This window comes from Calidris pugnax, unplaced genomic scaffold (genome assembly GCF_001431845.1).
Source record: "Calidris pugnax isolate Ruff unplaced genomic scaffold, ASM143184v1 scaffold178, whole genome shotgun sequence".
NCBI lineage: Eukaryota > Metazoa > Chordata > Aves > Charadriiformes > Scolopacidae > Calidris > Calidris pugnax.
Window position 1 is genome coordinate 6,179,185 of NW_015090986.1, and position 15,152 is coordinate 6,194,336.

Here is a 15,152-nt window from a genome sequence, read left to right on the forward strand (position 1 = left end):
GTTTGCCAAAATGTGCTTGCCACAGCAACACTGCTGACTGTGTTACTTTAGCTATGTGTTTGCTCCACACCAAACATACACAAGGTACTGCGTCACAAAAGCAATCTGCACCTGTTCTCCATTTCCCCAACCCCCATTTCTTTCACAAATCAGAGATTATCCCATTTGATTGCCTTATCAGCATTATTATCATAAACCTGGAGGGGAACTTGGGGGAAAAAATGATACTTAGAAAGCTGAACATCCCTACAGCTAGATCTGAGAAGGAAATACAGCACTCTGAGAACAGAGCTCCCCTCAGCATCTCCAGGAACAAACCAGCTGTTGTACTATGCTTATGTGTCAAGATAACAGACTGAAAGCAGGAAATGCTAACCTAGTGCATTTGCCTGGGTAGCGTAAATGTAATGTTAAAGTAACAGTTAACCCATAAAACTAACACAGAAAGATTGTTTAAAAAAATGAATATAAATAACAATATTTGGGAATAATAATAATATATTTGGCAATAGCTGAGTTAAAATGTACACTTTGGCAATGAAAATTTGCTTGCAAGACTGGCAAATACTCAACACGCTCTAAAAGCAACCCATCGTGCCAGCTTTATGAGTGGTCCCACTGGAATTAATATCAATGACGTAATGAGTGGCTGAGATTCAGGCTCAAGCTCATGTTATCAGACTTAGGCACACACACACCTTTCACTCTCACTCATGGCTTAAGTTTACTTGTTGCATATGCTTTTGCTCTCACATAGCGACTGAGACTGCATTTTCCTAATTGAGCCTTACAGATTTTCACAGCTTCCCCTCACCTTCTGTCTCTAGGAAAACAGTTATTATCACAGAACTGTGGTTATGAAAAAGGAAGAGGGGGGTGGGGTTTAATGGATTCTGAGTATCTTAATCATATGAACAGGAAAAAAATTACCTAAAAGATCTTAAAATTACTTGAGAATTTAGTTGCATTGATGTGCTTAAATGTTGTTCAAAGTCAAGCAGACATCATAAAATATATCTATCTATATCATAAATGCTGTAAATAAGCAGCAACAAAAAATAATTGTAGATGGTTAGGGTATTAAGAGCAAAATAATTACTACTTCCAAACACCTTACCAAATAACTGGGTTTTTTTCCTTTTTTTTTTTAGAATGCTCATAGGATGTTTTATTTAAGTATTTCCTTTAAAGATACTAGAATGTTTAATTCAGCTTAGCAAAGCATTAATCTTGGTTTTAATATCACTATTCTTTGCAAGTCTTCTGGTTTTTAAGAAAATGGTGCATCGATGACTTGAAGTTTTGTGGGTTCGGTTGTGGACTTTTTTGTCTTGTATTATTCATATTCTTTTTTTTTTTTTTTTTTTTCAGTCTTTTGCATAAGGATCTCTAGTCTCTTATACCTGGACCTCTAGTCTCTTATACCTGGGACTTTAAACGCCAACAGATACATAATTTTATAAGGAAAGAAAAACCCCGAAAATCTATTTTGAAATCTATGTATCATGCTTTGAAATCTATGCATCGTGTCTACTATCAGATATGACAGGCAACTACTAATAAGACAACACAGAAATAAGAGAGGTTTTATCATCATTCACTCTCCCCAAGTTTCCAAGGTGTGGATCACCAACCATAGTGCATGACAAAAGCTTTCAGCTCGGCCACCTCTGATACCCGATTTCTGTAGAGACAGGACAGCTAACATTGAGGCACTGCCAACTTTTTACCTTCTTGAGGTCAGGGTACTTAAACCAACCACAAATGCCTGCTGTAAAAGGTCAGATCGAGTACCACCAAAATAAGCCCAGCAGATTTAAGGAAATCACACAATCAAACATTTATTAAACCATTTTGTGGGAGAAACTTTGACTGTCTGGACTAGAATAGATTTTTTGCCAACAAGCAATGATTCCTTTTCAAAGGGGTTCTTTTTTTAGCATTAGAAGGGCTCACTGCTCCTTAGCCTGTGCAGGTACCATTCTTCCTCTTAGATCCTCGCCTACATGGGATTTGCAGGATGTTGTATTCCAGAGCACAAATCCTACAAGTCATCTACTTAGGGAGAGCTATCAGGTTTTTTTTGCTCCATCCTCAAAGGCCGCTGTGCTTAATTCAAGGCCAAGTAAGCATAGCTTAGGCCTGTAAAGAGATGCCTGTAGCAAAATTTGTGCCCAAGCTCATCTTGCAGCACTTTTGTACCTTGGTAGGGTCAAAGTGGCAGGCAGCACCCTAGGAGAAACCTGCAAAGCAGTTTTGTCTGTACAGGTGAGTGGGTCATGTATTCATCACCAAAGTTTCCTTGTCATTGCCTAGAAATCTTCCTCGCCCCTTTCCTTTCTTTTCATAATTTATGCCCAAGAGTTTTGTGTCATGGGTATTGAAAAACAGAATTCAGCAAACTCTGGAACAGTGCTTCAGCCAGTATAAATGGGGATTTCTTTAAAGGTGGCTCGAGTGATGACTGATTAAAATCATTCAAGGATATTCCTAGACAGGCAGTTGTGATATAATTTCGTAACTCCTGTCAGTGCCCTGAAAAAGCAACATAAATCACCTGCTCTGTGCTGTACTAGCTCAGTTTGGTTTCACTCTTGGCAGTACATTGAAAACTGTTGCAATTACTGCATGATGGGGATTTATAATGTGAATCACAGCCCTTGAGGAGATGAGGTGAATCCATTAGCTAATTTTCCATTGTGCCATTTCATCTATAAGGGAAGAAATGACACCACCTCACTTTTCCACCACAATTCTTCCAGTTTTTAAATATTATTTCAGAAAAAATGCAAAAAGGAAAAGTAAAGCAAAAATATTCAAGGCATTTAAACTTCAGATTTGTAAGCAGCACCAATTTTCAAATTCCATAATTATGCTTCCAAGCTGACACTCAAAAATCACAAACCTTCTAGCAACCCATAGTACAATACAGTACATCAAAAGGCATTTTGTACATAATGCATACACGCATCACATTCACACACATACTTACACAAACTATTCAGAAGTGCATACTTTTATGTGCACACAAATGTCCATGAAGTATTTAAAATCACTTTGAGAGTGAGTAGCTAATACTTCATCTGACAGGCTCTCAACCCACAGGCTTTACATGAACAACCCCCCTTAGGCATTGAGTGCCAGATAATCCTGCACATGAAAGAGGTTAAAAATTGACGTATCATAATTATGCTGATTTGTTTACACACCTATTTAGACGCACACACCTCTACTGTTACCATAATTCATTATATAGCAAGAGATGTAAAAGATAATGATGAGCAATTTATTTATGTACCAAAGGTTAATGGGTTTTATTGTGTTTTCTTTTTTTCATACAAAAGGAAACCCTATTTTTTGTAAATCAATCCTAATTAGTCTGTTGTTTAGTTGAGAAATAAAATGATTATATCTTACCTTCATGTACATGTTAGTGACCTAAATCTATAGCAGCCAATTAGTCAGTCTCTATGAATAGTATGGTTATTCATTGTCCAAAACCACCACCACCTCAGACATCTATTATTATACTCATTTATACCTCTAACAGCACCATTTTCTTTGTCTTAACCACTAAACCCCCCCCCAATATGACCTCTAATTTTGCAAACAACATTTTCATTTTTAAAGCCTAATTGCCTTACATTTACAAACCCTTTGCATTTGACAGCACAGAACTGTCATTCCAGGTGCTTACTTAAGGTAGTTTCTAAATTCAATTTATGCTAAAGATAACCTGAATGTGTATGGGAGAAACGTTACACGCGTGTTTTGATCACATGCTATCACATATTCCTCTGGAAGCCTGCTAAAACAGATACTGCAGCTCAATGCAACTTTTTTAGAGGTGGTGTAGGGTGGAAATAATTAAAATGTTACCTTTGCCAAGTAATTCCCAATGTATCCTCACTGGCACTGGGGTATAAATGCCTGCCGTTTTGATTCATGGTCCAGTCACAAATTCTCAGCTGTCAATTGAAACCTAGCAGTCAGATATGGATCGAGCAGTACTACAGTTTTTAGTATTTAAATGAATACATGCAAACTAGTACTGTACATGGCAAAAGCCTTACTTTCCCAAGAAGCAACTTTAAAAAATAAAAGGAAACAAACAAACAAAGAAAAATAACTTATTCTGAGAAATAAATGCCTAGTAAGATTTGTTTAAGATAATACACTCCTCTATTAATAAAGCATAAAAGAGTAACTAGTGTTTAGCACATAACAATTAGCCATTATTAGATTACAAACTGAGCTGGAATAAAAGGAAATGTTAATATTCAATAGTGAGATACTTTAAGAAAGGAAATAAAAAATGCTGTTTTCTCTAAGCAATGTTTTATATAACGTGTATTAAGTAAAGTTCAAATATAATCAATATCTTGTAGCATGCGTTTCGTGAAACATAGAAGACATGCAATTTATAGAAAATTTGCCCAAATTAAACAAACTGTATGTCCTTATCTCGCTATTTAAGAAGGGTAAAGGTATTTTGTAGTTGAAGTTTATTAATCTAGTGTTACTGACAGTGGTATTACTTAGCAAGAGGTGATAAAATAATCTAATCTTGCTTTAGACTGAGAATAATAGCATTTAAAATACTTTATTGCATTTTAATACAATGATGAATGTACTAAATGTTAGCTGAAACAAATTCTTCCCAGATCCTCAAATCACCAGTTCTGCCTTCACGGGTTGGTCAAGCAACCCTCTATAGCTCTGTTTATTTAACAGCTGCCCTACAGTGTTAGCAGATTTATTGAAAAGATATACTGCTTATTTTTAAGTTTAAGAAAGTGAACCGATCCGGCTTGAGAAGAAAACATACATTTTAACCTCTGTATAGTAATGCTGAATATAAACTCCAGTACATATATGATACAGCACTCTAAATTGAAGATAATGTTGCTGCTGAGTTTAATTGCATTCATTGCATTTTAGTTTTCTCTATCTGTATTCACAAATAGTGCAGGCTACAGCAAACAAACTACAATAAACTATTTTCACAGGAGCACAATTAATTGCAGTCTTTTCCTGAAAAATACAAATGCTGAGGACAAGACAATATTGCAAACCTGACCCTGTCTGGCTGTTAGACTCATAAGCTTCCTGCTGTTAAGGTCTGAGAAATGGAAATGTTAGTCTCCGATGTTTTCATAGGGATTGTTTCTTTTTTGTTATCTAAAGAACTCCAAGGGACCTTCTAAAGGCCATTAAAAGCATGACTAAACCACATGAAATTAACCAGAAAAGGAAACATGCAGTCAAAAAGTTTGCTAGAGGTAACTGTGAATAATACATTAAATATGTTTAAAGAAAGGGGTAAGTAAATATTTGGTTTAGTCACTATACAAAACAGTATTGTAAACCTGATTTTAATATTGAAGACAGTAAAATAAGTCAGCTCAGTTACTCAATGTACAGTAGATGTATTTCTGCTGTAATCCTTAAGAATGTCATCATCTTAATTACAGATGCATATTTTAAAGCTTTATAACAGCCATAAAAACTCACTTTCAGCTGAAATACAAGACTGAATGGTTATCCCCCCCGCCTTTTCTTCTTTCACAAAATATAAAATCTACGAATAAAAGCCCTTTGGCTGATTAGAACCATAAAGAATACTAAAATCAAAAACTTAGTGTTATCAAATGACTTTATGCACTTACGTTTAGGTCAAAAATCTGGCAAGCACAGCCTGCTATAGAACCTGATTGCATTTGGCACTACAGAAAGGACTAAAGGATTCATACATTATGTTTTAGTAAATTAACTTCTGCACTAAATCATTATATTATTCCCACAGTCTGTATGGAAACTTTCCACATATACAGTTAATGTGTTAAATTTATCATTAAGAAAGCTCCAAAAAGAGCTTTTCAAACCTATTTCATGAATGTTGGTAATGACATACCATATACTTCATACTATACACGGTCATACATTCCTTAATACATATACATCTAATTACTGTAATGGTAATAAAACATGTGGATTTTATAAATATGCTGCAGACACATTCACACACATGTATGTGAAGATTCATGCCACACTAGATTTATAGTTAGTGTAAACTGCAGTGCTGTTCACTGCACCAACAGTGCCGTACCTCCGGTGCTGACAATACTTTGAAGAACTGCAGGTCCGTATGACAATGGGTTCTGTGATAAGCCCAGGATTGCCTCAGCTGTGCTGAAAACCACCTTCCCAGTGTTAAAAACTATTGCTCCACACTCAGCAGGCTCACAGAACGGCCATGTTGTCTTTAAAAACTAACCTCCCAGGAAAATGTGTTTTCTTTTTCCCTCATAAAATTTCCTCTCCCAAATCACTCCTGCTTAGAGATCAGGTTGTCTAAGAATTAGAAATACACTTTTGAAAGTATGTCGAAGTATCACATTCAAAGTCTCAGTCTGAATCCCTCATGTGCGTTGAGTCTTTTCTGGGTAAAGAGACTGGAGAAGCTTAAAAGCCCTCCTCAAGCCCCGGCGCCATTTGATGGAAGATGTCTGTTCACAGCAGCAGTGGGAACACTGCCCTTGGAGGATGTCCAGACAGCCCAGCAGGGAAAGCCTGGGGGCACAGACCTGACATGAATACCAAGCTTTGGAAGGATGTAGGGCACTTTAATACAGTATTTTGAGTCCTGTATGTAGTCTGGTGTTATGCTGAAAGCCTTCTGCCTAGTTATAGTCCTCAGAGAAACTTAGGTGACCTCTAAAACCATGCCACGGTGTTAGCTGGAGACGAGAAGGCATATTCACTCTCACCCACAGTAAGCTACCTAAAAGAGTTTCTCTGCAGGATGTGTGAAAGGGAGAGGCAGGAAACTTCTTGAAGGCTACTTGAGAAAACTTAAATTCCTCAGTACAGGGACTAAAGAAATAGTCTGCATGAGATGTTTAATAAATGCTGAAAAACATCACTAACATCACTAACATCAAAAATATGCTATGAATGCAAAATAAACGGCCTGATTTGTTATGTGACATGGTGAAAAGTCTTTCCTAGAAGCCTGTTGGACAGGCCTGCTCTTCAGTCCCACAGCTTTGACACGTTTCAGCAAGGTAAGCCACATGAACCCCATTTCAATAACACCTTCCACCCACAAAACATTATCAATGTTTGGTTTTTTTACTGGTCTCTCACCTAACTGCCCAGAAAAAGAACATGGGTCTGTATTCTGAAGTGGAAAAGGATGCCCAGCGTTGCAGTAGATGGGGACACCTCACAGGCAGCCCAGCCATCTCCCGACGTCTCTCATCCCTGCAGTACATCCTCACTGCTACACTCATGAAGTGCAAAGCCCAGCGCAAGCGTTTCTCTAGGGAGGCAGCGCAACTCCCTCATCCGCATCAGCTACATCATGGGAAGGGGCCACAGGCCAAGGGAGAAGCAGAGCAGAAGGCTGAGTGCTTCTCCAAGCTCCTCCACTTGCCTGCAAGTCAGCCACCTCCTTGCTCCTGTTCTGCCCTCTGTAAAATGCCAGGGGAAGTGATTTTGGTTTGCACTTCACAGTGCTGTGAGACATACTGATATGAAGTTCTACCCAAGAGCTAGATTTCACTGTAGTGGCCTTTTCAGTTTAAACTGGGCACCTTCCAAGCACAACCATCCTACAGAGTTTTAAGTATGCAAATCCTACGTAGATTAAAAACCCACAGTCAACAGCTCAGTCTTTAATCATAGCCTGAATAATTTTTATGGATTAATATCTAAGCAGTTTTTTTTTTATTCTCCTATTTAAAGAGTGGCTGTCTAAGACTAAGATTCATTTCAGGCTTCTGTGATGACTAGTGAAAGTAGATAAGTATTTTCGAAACTGTAATAGGAGACTGTGCTATAGCTTCTATTAGTTGAGAAAAACCCATAAAATTTAACATTTGCATATTGACATTGTTTTGACTCAAACTTCCTTTAAATGTGTTTCCTTTCGAGCAAGCATATGTGAAAGGTGACCTCTTATCCATTTACATACCTCCCTGGTGGTCATGTGACCCAGTTTTACGTCAAACTGTCAATTATGATAAGGGACACAATAAGAACAGCCTAAGTGTTGATAACCTGTTTCCTGGCTTTACTGCGAAGTTCTGTTTAGGAGTCTACTTATGTTCTTCTTTTAGCCTTCTGATGAAAGCAAAAGCAACATCCACCCAAAACATTTTGCAAACAGATACTCCATGTTCAGTGGACATCGAAGTTTACCACTTTCATGATGAACAGAATGAAGAGAACTCCATTTTGAACTGTGTGATTCAGTAACTAAAGGATGCATCTGGTAAGAACAACTTCCTACTGAAGAGGCAAGGCCGTCTCGTGTGAAGGAAATAAAAAGCTAGCTACAATTTTCTGATTTTGCATTTTAGAGATCTGAAGCGTTTCTTATTACTACGTACATGGCAAATGCCTCTCATAAATGTCAAAGCTGTGTGAAAAACATGCACATCACACACCAAACGCGGAAAGTCCAAGCTCCAGTAAAACCGTGCCATTGTATTAATCAGTGCAAAGACTGGAAGAGTTCACTAGCTCCTCAGTAACTCAGCCAGCATTAGTTAGCACAGTTTACTGTAACAGACAGGAAAGTTCTAGACATCATTGTCTTCACAGACCTTAATAGCTACCCTATTTACTTACATTTTCTAATTAAAACCAGAATCACACATACAAGGCTCCAAGCTGCATTACAATTAAATAAATGGCCAAAAAAGAAAATCTGATAGTTATTTCACTCACTCCAGCAGAAATCTTATTAATTGTGAAGCTATTAATCTGTATTTGCAATAACTACAAATGTCTATCCACCCATCCATCCATCCATCTATCTTTTTATGTTGTTTACACAATTAAAGTGCATGACTAGTATTTCTGGCAACATTCTAGCTTTCTAGCCAGAAACAGCATCAACCTGTCTCTAAGTGTCTATCATTTCAAGATAGACAAGATATAATAAAGATGCAATAAATCCATAACGTTGAGAACAGTAACACAAGGAGGCTACAGAAATGCCATCCCATAACCATGAGAATTCCAATCATTAAGACTTTGTTACTGAACTAATGATGTCTCCATTAAAATCACTTCACAACTAGAATCTGGCAAGGGACTCTGTCCACTTGTAGAAGATTGTATTTGACTGAGTTTCCTCAATTTGTTGCTTTTTCTTCTACTCTAGGCTTAAAAACCACAAATCTTCACTAGATGCAAACTGGAGAAAGAAGGCGGGGGAAAGGTGCTCCCATATAACTGTGAAGATTATCTAACCTTTCTTCTATGCGCAACTCATTTAAGACGTTTCTCAGTACAGATGATGAGCACCAAGTACTATATTTGGCGTCATAAAATAATTCCACCAGCCACCAATAGTAAAATTAAGAAAAACTCCCTCAGGTACTAGCTCTTATCACTTCCCTTGCCCCTTCCTATGATGCTCTCCCTGCAGTTACATTATCAGTACTTAACAACTCTCAGAAGGTGATGCTGAATCAAGAAAAGCAAATCAAGTGGTCATTAACAATTTGTAATAGACAGTTTTGGGGACTAACAAGACTTTTTTACAACAAAATTATAAGATACATATGACTGTCTAGATGTCACTGAAGTAAGAGATATGTTTTGTAACTATTTATATCACCAGTATAGAAATAGTGTTTCAAGTCAGGTAACTGGAAGGCCCACCAGCAATTGCAGCAGGGAAGTGGACTGGATAGTTATAATTCCTCATTAGAACCATGTCTTCCTATCAACATAGCACACTAAGTAATGCATGTAGCAGCATATTTTTCACAGTATCTAGATCAGTAAAAGAAAATAAAGTGCTCCCATTTGTGCTATTATGCACTGTCTTTCAAAGCTATATTCACTACTTCCCATCTAAATGTGAGTGTTCCAGGTAGGTTGTGCTATAAATTGTTTACTGGAAGTTCTAGCAAACTATCGCTTTGTCAAAAGAGTCCATCTAAGTGTGTGTTGCAAAATACATGTATAACTTTTAAATGTATTGTGGTTACTGTAATTTAAACAAGCTACATAACGGTTCTTTTTACGCACAACAAAAAGTACTCAACAGTACATGCCGATATTTCTCATAACCGGAGAGAATAAATCTTCATAAAGACTCCTCCAATGAAGTAAAAAATGTACCGGTGACAATATTTATTCTTGAGGGGTCAATGTGCATTATGGGGTATGGTGAATGTTTAAAAGACCTCTCTGGAACTAAAACCATTGGCTTTCTAATTTAGAATTTCTCTCCACTAATACAAAATGATTGATTGCCTTTATTTCATGTACCCCTTGATTTTTCTTTTCATTTATCATGGGTTGCTTTAAACCAAATGCATCTAAAATCTGCCACAAGAAGAGTGGTCTCTTTTAAATTGTTGTAAAGTAATGAAAGGACATAGTAAATCAATCTCATTTCTGCCTTACCAAATGATAACCTTTGCTCTATTAAAGTTGTTTAGACAATCTCAGTGCTCTACTCCACTTTATGGGTAATAAACATAATATGGCACTGTCACCTTAGAGTTGCCTTTAGGACATAAATGAGTGAAGGTATCTAATTCACTAGAAACATATATACACACATATTTGTATTTACTCATCTGAAAAAGCTTTGTTGTTAAAGCATTCTGTTCTTTAAAATGGTTTCTGCAGTACATACTATTCCCTAATTTTGTACATATTTTTATATGTGAGCATCCATACATGCACCCTCAGCAAACAGGCTCGGGCTAGCACACACATATATCCATTGCATAAATTAGAAAATAGAGAACTCACAGCAAAGATGAAACCATGACAAAATTTTTAAACTCACTATATGGCTTACTGGCCATCAATTGATGCTCTTGAATTAATTTAACGAGCCTATGAAGCAACATACTTTAGAAGGGAGAACATCGGTTTCACACAGTGGCATTGAAGAATTTTTCTGTTTATAAAGTGTATGTGAGAACTAATTTATTTTCCCCTTCCCTCTAAGCCATCTGGCCACATGTTTTACCATGAAAGGGAGCATAAGACACAGTGCATATAAACACCAAAGACTGTGATGACCCTTGAGATCCCTCTCACTTTTATGTTCCTGTGACACTGCTGAAATCTCCGAATTTATTGCCATCTACACAAAGCCAAAAATATACAGAAGATGCATAAAATAAGCAACATATGATTTACATGTCATAAACTCAGCCAAGAGAAAATTAAGCGTGCTGCCACTACCTTCTAGCATGTGACAAGAAGTTTGTAATTCTTTCAATGAACTTGGAAGAAGGTGGAGTGGGCTTAAGCAGTAGCAAATTTGCAGAAAAAATTGTGTCTAAAAACATGTGGAGAAAAAAAAATTATTATTGCACATCCACAAATTAACTGGATGCCAGAGACTTTTTGAAGTACACTATATAAAACTTCACATGAAAAGAAGAGAGAAGTTGCATATGTTTTAAAATACAATAAACATATACTGTATATCTTTTAAAAAGAAACATCTTATAGTAATTATAACACATTTTATGACACTACAACCTTTGAGAGGTTAAAAAAAAGCAATACACCAGAAAATTTCCTGAAAGATGAATGGTTGGCAAAACCACTAATTGTCATTTGCTATTTTCATAAAAGTGTACAGATGTTTCCAGTTAGGCCTCACTGGTTACAAAAAAAAAAAAAAAGTTGGCAAAGCATCAACTATCTTGAATAAATGATCATCTTTATGATTTTCTCTGAACTCTGCGTGTGGTGACCTTTAAAACGGACACACTGCCACCTTGCCCTGGGAGTGGGTAGGGATAGAGAGTTCCAGATGAAGCACACTCAGCTATATCTCAGCAAACACCGAACAGGTAGGTTTTACTGAAAAATGAAACAGGCATGTGTACCAACTGTTGACAGGAACCCAAGCCTCAGCAAAAAACACACTACGATAAATACCAATGACTACTTAACAGCCCTTTCCTTACTGCCACATTCAGCTTTTTTCCTTATAACATTTTACATGCTGTTAATTTCAAAGTCCTCTACTGTTAAGATCTAGAAGCAACACAAGTATACATCATAAAATATGTTAAAGTTCTAAAGGGTCTGAATTTATTCCTGTTACTAGCAATGTAGCATTTCTGTATACACATGGCCTTGCTACTGACGGCAGCTAATTTGTTTGTAAGCCATCATTAATCTCGGCTGTATATTTTCACAGTTTGGGTAAACACTTCATTTGCATTAAATTTACAGCATTAATGAGATGTGAAATTTAAAATGCTACTTGAAACATAAATGATGTAAGAAACTAGAACAAAAATGTGGTTTTATCACGTCTAAAATCAGCAGACCAATTTAAACCTATTAAACTAGAAATGATGATGTGTTGCACTGAGAATTTGCTTTTGTAACTCATCTTCTAGAACTAAAATGAAGAAACATAAGCTTATACATGTGGGGAAAAAAACCAACATAGCTTGAAAATAATAAGTTAGACTTTTTGCTTTGGAAATTTTGCTTATTTTTAAACTGATTTTGAAATAAGTATTTGTTCCTTATATACCTCATTCTCTTTTATGAAATCCTATTACAGATTACAAATATGTTTTCTTGAAAAATAACATAAATGCAAGAAATATGATTAGTTGTTCCTTAAGTTGTCACAAATCTAAGAAATAAAGCATATGCTAAATTGATGTTTCTTAAAGGGTTCATTTTTGTTTTGAATAAACAAATAATGAAACCCTTAGGATCCTAGTCTAATCCAAGATAACAGTGGCAGCACGTAGGAAGGTAATATCACAAAAGCTTCTCTATACCATTACACCTATGTGAAACTTGCCCACCTGTTGCTGGTGTAGGAAGGATGGGTCTCTTGGGCTTAGTCCCACATATCGATTGGCTTGGGATGTGCCTGAGGCTGTGTAGGCTGATTAAGGAAGAACAAAACAGATTGATATAAATACCAACCTAGCATAGCTATTACCCTGTGCAGGTACAGTACAAATATGACAGATCCAGAGTTATGAATTTGCAATATATAGGATGTGTCTGTGGTTTTCCTTTTTTTAAACTTTAATCTAATGCAAAAGAAAAGAAAAATTGGACCAGATTTGGAAAGAATGTGTAAATTCCTATAAACTTCAATGGAAGCTGCATGTGTAAATCATGATGATGGTTCTTGTTAAATAAAGTTCCTTTGATTAATATATCTTTTTTTTAAGTGATTAAATAAGGTATGTATTTGAAGGAATCATAACCTTGATTCTCATCTCCACTGCACCAATCTAAGGCACCAGTGAAATCTCTGAGATTACAACATTGAGAGAAAATATTGGTGCACAATTATTTTTCTGATGACTATGAAGGCACGTGGCAGAGCTGTAAAAGAACAACAAAAATTGGAATCAAGAGTTCAGTTTACTTATGTGGCATGAAATGAATCTCTATAGGCCTTTGGAAACTGGATGTAATCTGATTAGTATTTTCATAAGAAGGGAGCTAATTTTTACTGTGCAATATAATATTAAATATTCAACTCCCCTATGCATCAGGAAACAGCATTTTCCCAAGGTGGCAATTTAAGGAAGTGTCTTGCTCTCTGCTACTGAAAATTACAGAAATCCATTTCTGAGGAGAAAGGGAATGTTAGGTTGCACTGGGATTAGTTGCAGGATATGGATCTTTCCTTCACCTGTAGGTCACATTCCTGTCTGGTCTCTGTCAGTATCCCTAAAACCCATCACCCTCTCATGGCTTTTGGTGGCACTTATGAAATCAGGTAGGTGGTCTTACTCCACTTCCCAGTGTGGAGATCTCTGCACTGCAACTTGAAACATCACAGCCTGGAAACTTGCTGTCAGAAAAAGCAAAACTACTAAAATTTAAGATATATAAAAAGATGCCAATGAGAAGCTAGATAGGAGTACTTACTCAATTGGCCTGTTAGTATTAAAATCACACAGCAAACACAAGCAAATTAAATCCATTAAATTAAAAAAAAAAAAAAAGAAAAATAACAGAGACTTTCTACAGTAAACAGGCTTTACTGAAGAACTGTCATAAAAATTAATCAGTTATTAGAAGGAAATTATGGGAGAGGCCACAGGGTTCCCCAAATACTATCAAACCCTGCTGTTTTTTCTCATTCAAAACAATTCTGCTATTGCACTTCAGAAGTAAAAGCAGTGCTAATCATTTGCCACTTCATTTTCATCAGACTGAATAATAATGATAACTTGTTGGCCAAGCATATGTTTTATATATCTATATATATTTTGAACCAATCAATCAGTTATTGCAAATAGAAGTAAAACTATGCCTTAAAATATATTTAGTCTTGATTTTCCCGTAAAGTTAACATTAGCACTCTGTGTGGCAGGTCTTTTATGACTGATGATACAGTTTCTATGTATTCATATATAATTTATACATCAGCAGGACATGAACCCTCATTTTTTGCTATTTTCTTCATCAACAAGCTATGTTCCTTTACTTTTTGGCTCCTACACTTACCAATCCAGTTTTAATAGGCTTTACCAAGCAGAAAAACTACTGCACTGCTCTGAAAACTATAACACTCTGAACACGTAGCTTTTATATGCTATCTCATATGCAGAACTAGCACATTCAAATGAAATTTGTACATAGGGGGGTTTTATTATTATTTACATGCTGCACTGACAGGTATTGGATCTTCAGATAAGTTACTTGCGCACTTCTGTGGAAGTATGAGGAGGCCTTATTTCAAATATCTAAGCCGAGATGTTCTAAGCTTCATGGGGAATCAGATACCCAAGTTCCAATGAATTGAATTAATATAGCCCAAATTTTTGTCTTTGTAGTAGGACAATGAACAGATTAGGTTTGCTTTCCTGTAATGCTGAATAATATGGTCAGATTACCAGAAAACATCCCAGCGTATTTCTGACATTGTATTTGTTCTTTTTGTCATTTGTATCACAAACCCTCACCTCATCTGAGACAGCTATTTTCGCCAGGCATGATCGTGTCAAGCAGGAAGAAGAATGAAACCATGAATACTTGAAACTATACATGAACTCAGTTTTTCTCAATTTTCTATTATGGATGAAAAGTCTAGTGCAACAGTTTCTTGTTTGCTGGTAAAACTAACTCTTTCTAAAACATGCAAGAACCTGGTACCACAAACC

At 36.4% G+C, this 15,152-nt stretch overlaps 1 protein-coding gene across 7 annotated transcripts in view; it reads right to left on the bottom strand.

Moving 5' to 3' along the window:
- NFIB (nuclear factor I/B) overlaps window positions 1-15,152 on the bottom strand; it is a 178,977-nt gene that overhangs the window by 13,369 nt on the left and 150,456 nt on the right. For 2 of the 7 annotated variants that reach the window (XM_014953950.1, XM_014953949.1), the window contains exons 10-11: window positions 12,828-12,910; window positions 3,880-3,968 (exon numbers count right to left, since the gene is read on the bottom strand). The exons of 2 other annotated variants lie outside the window; for them this stretch is intronic. In XM_014953950.1, the coding sequence (XP_014809436.1) occupies window positions 3,880-3,968; window positions 12,828-12,910 (172 nt within the window). The remainder of the gene's footprint in view (window positions 1-3,879; window positions 3,969-12,827; window positions 12,911-15,152) is intronic. 3 more of the 7 variants (XM_014953954.1, XM_014953951.1, XM_014953955.1) reach the window with 2 other exon arrangements.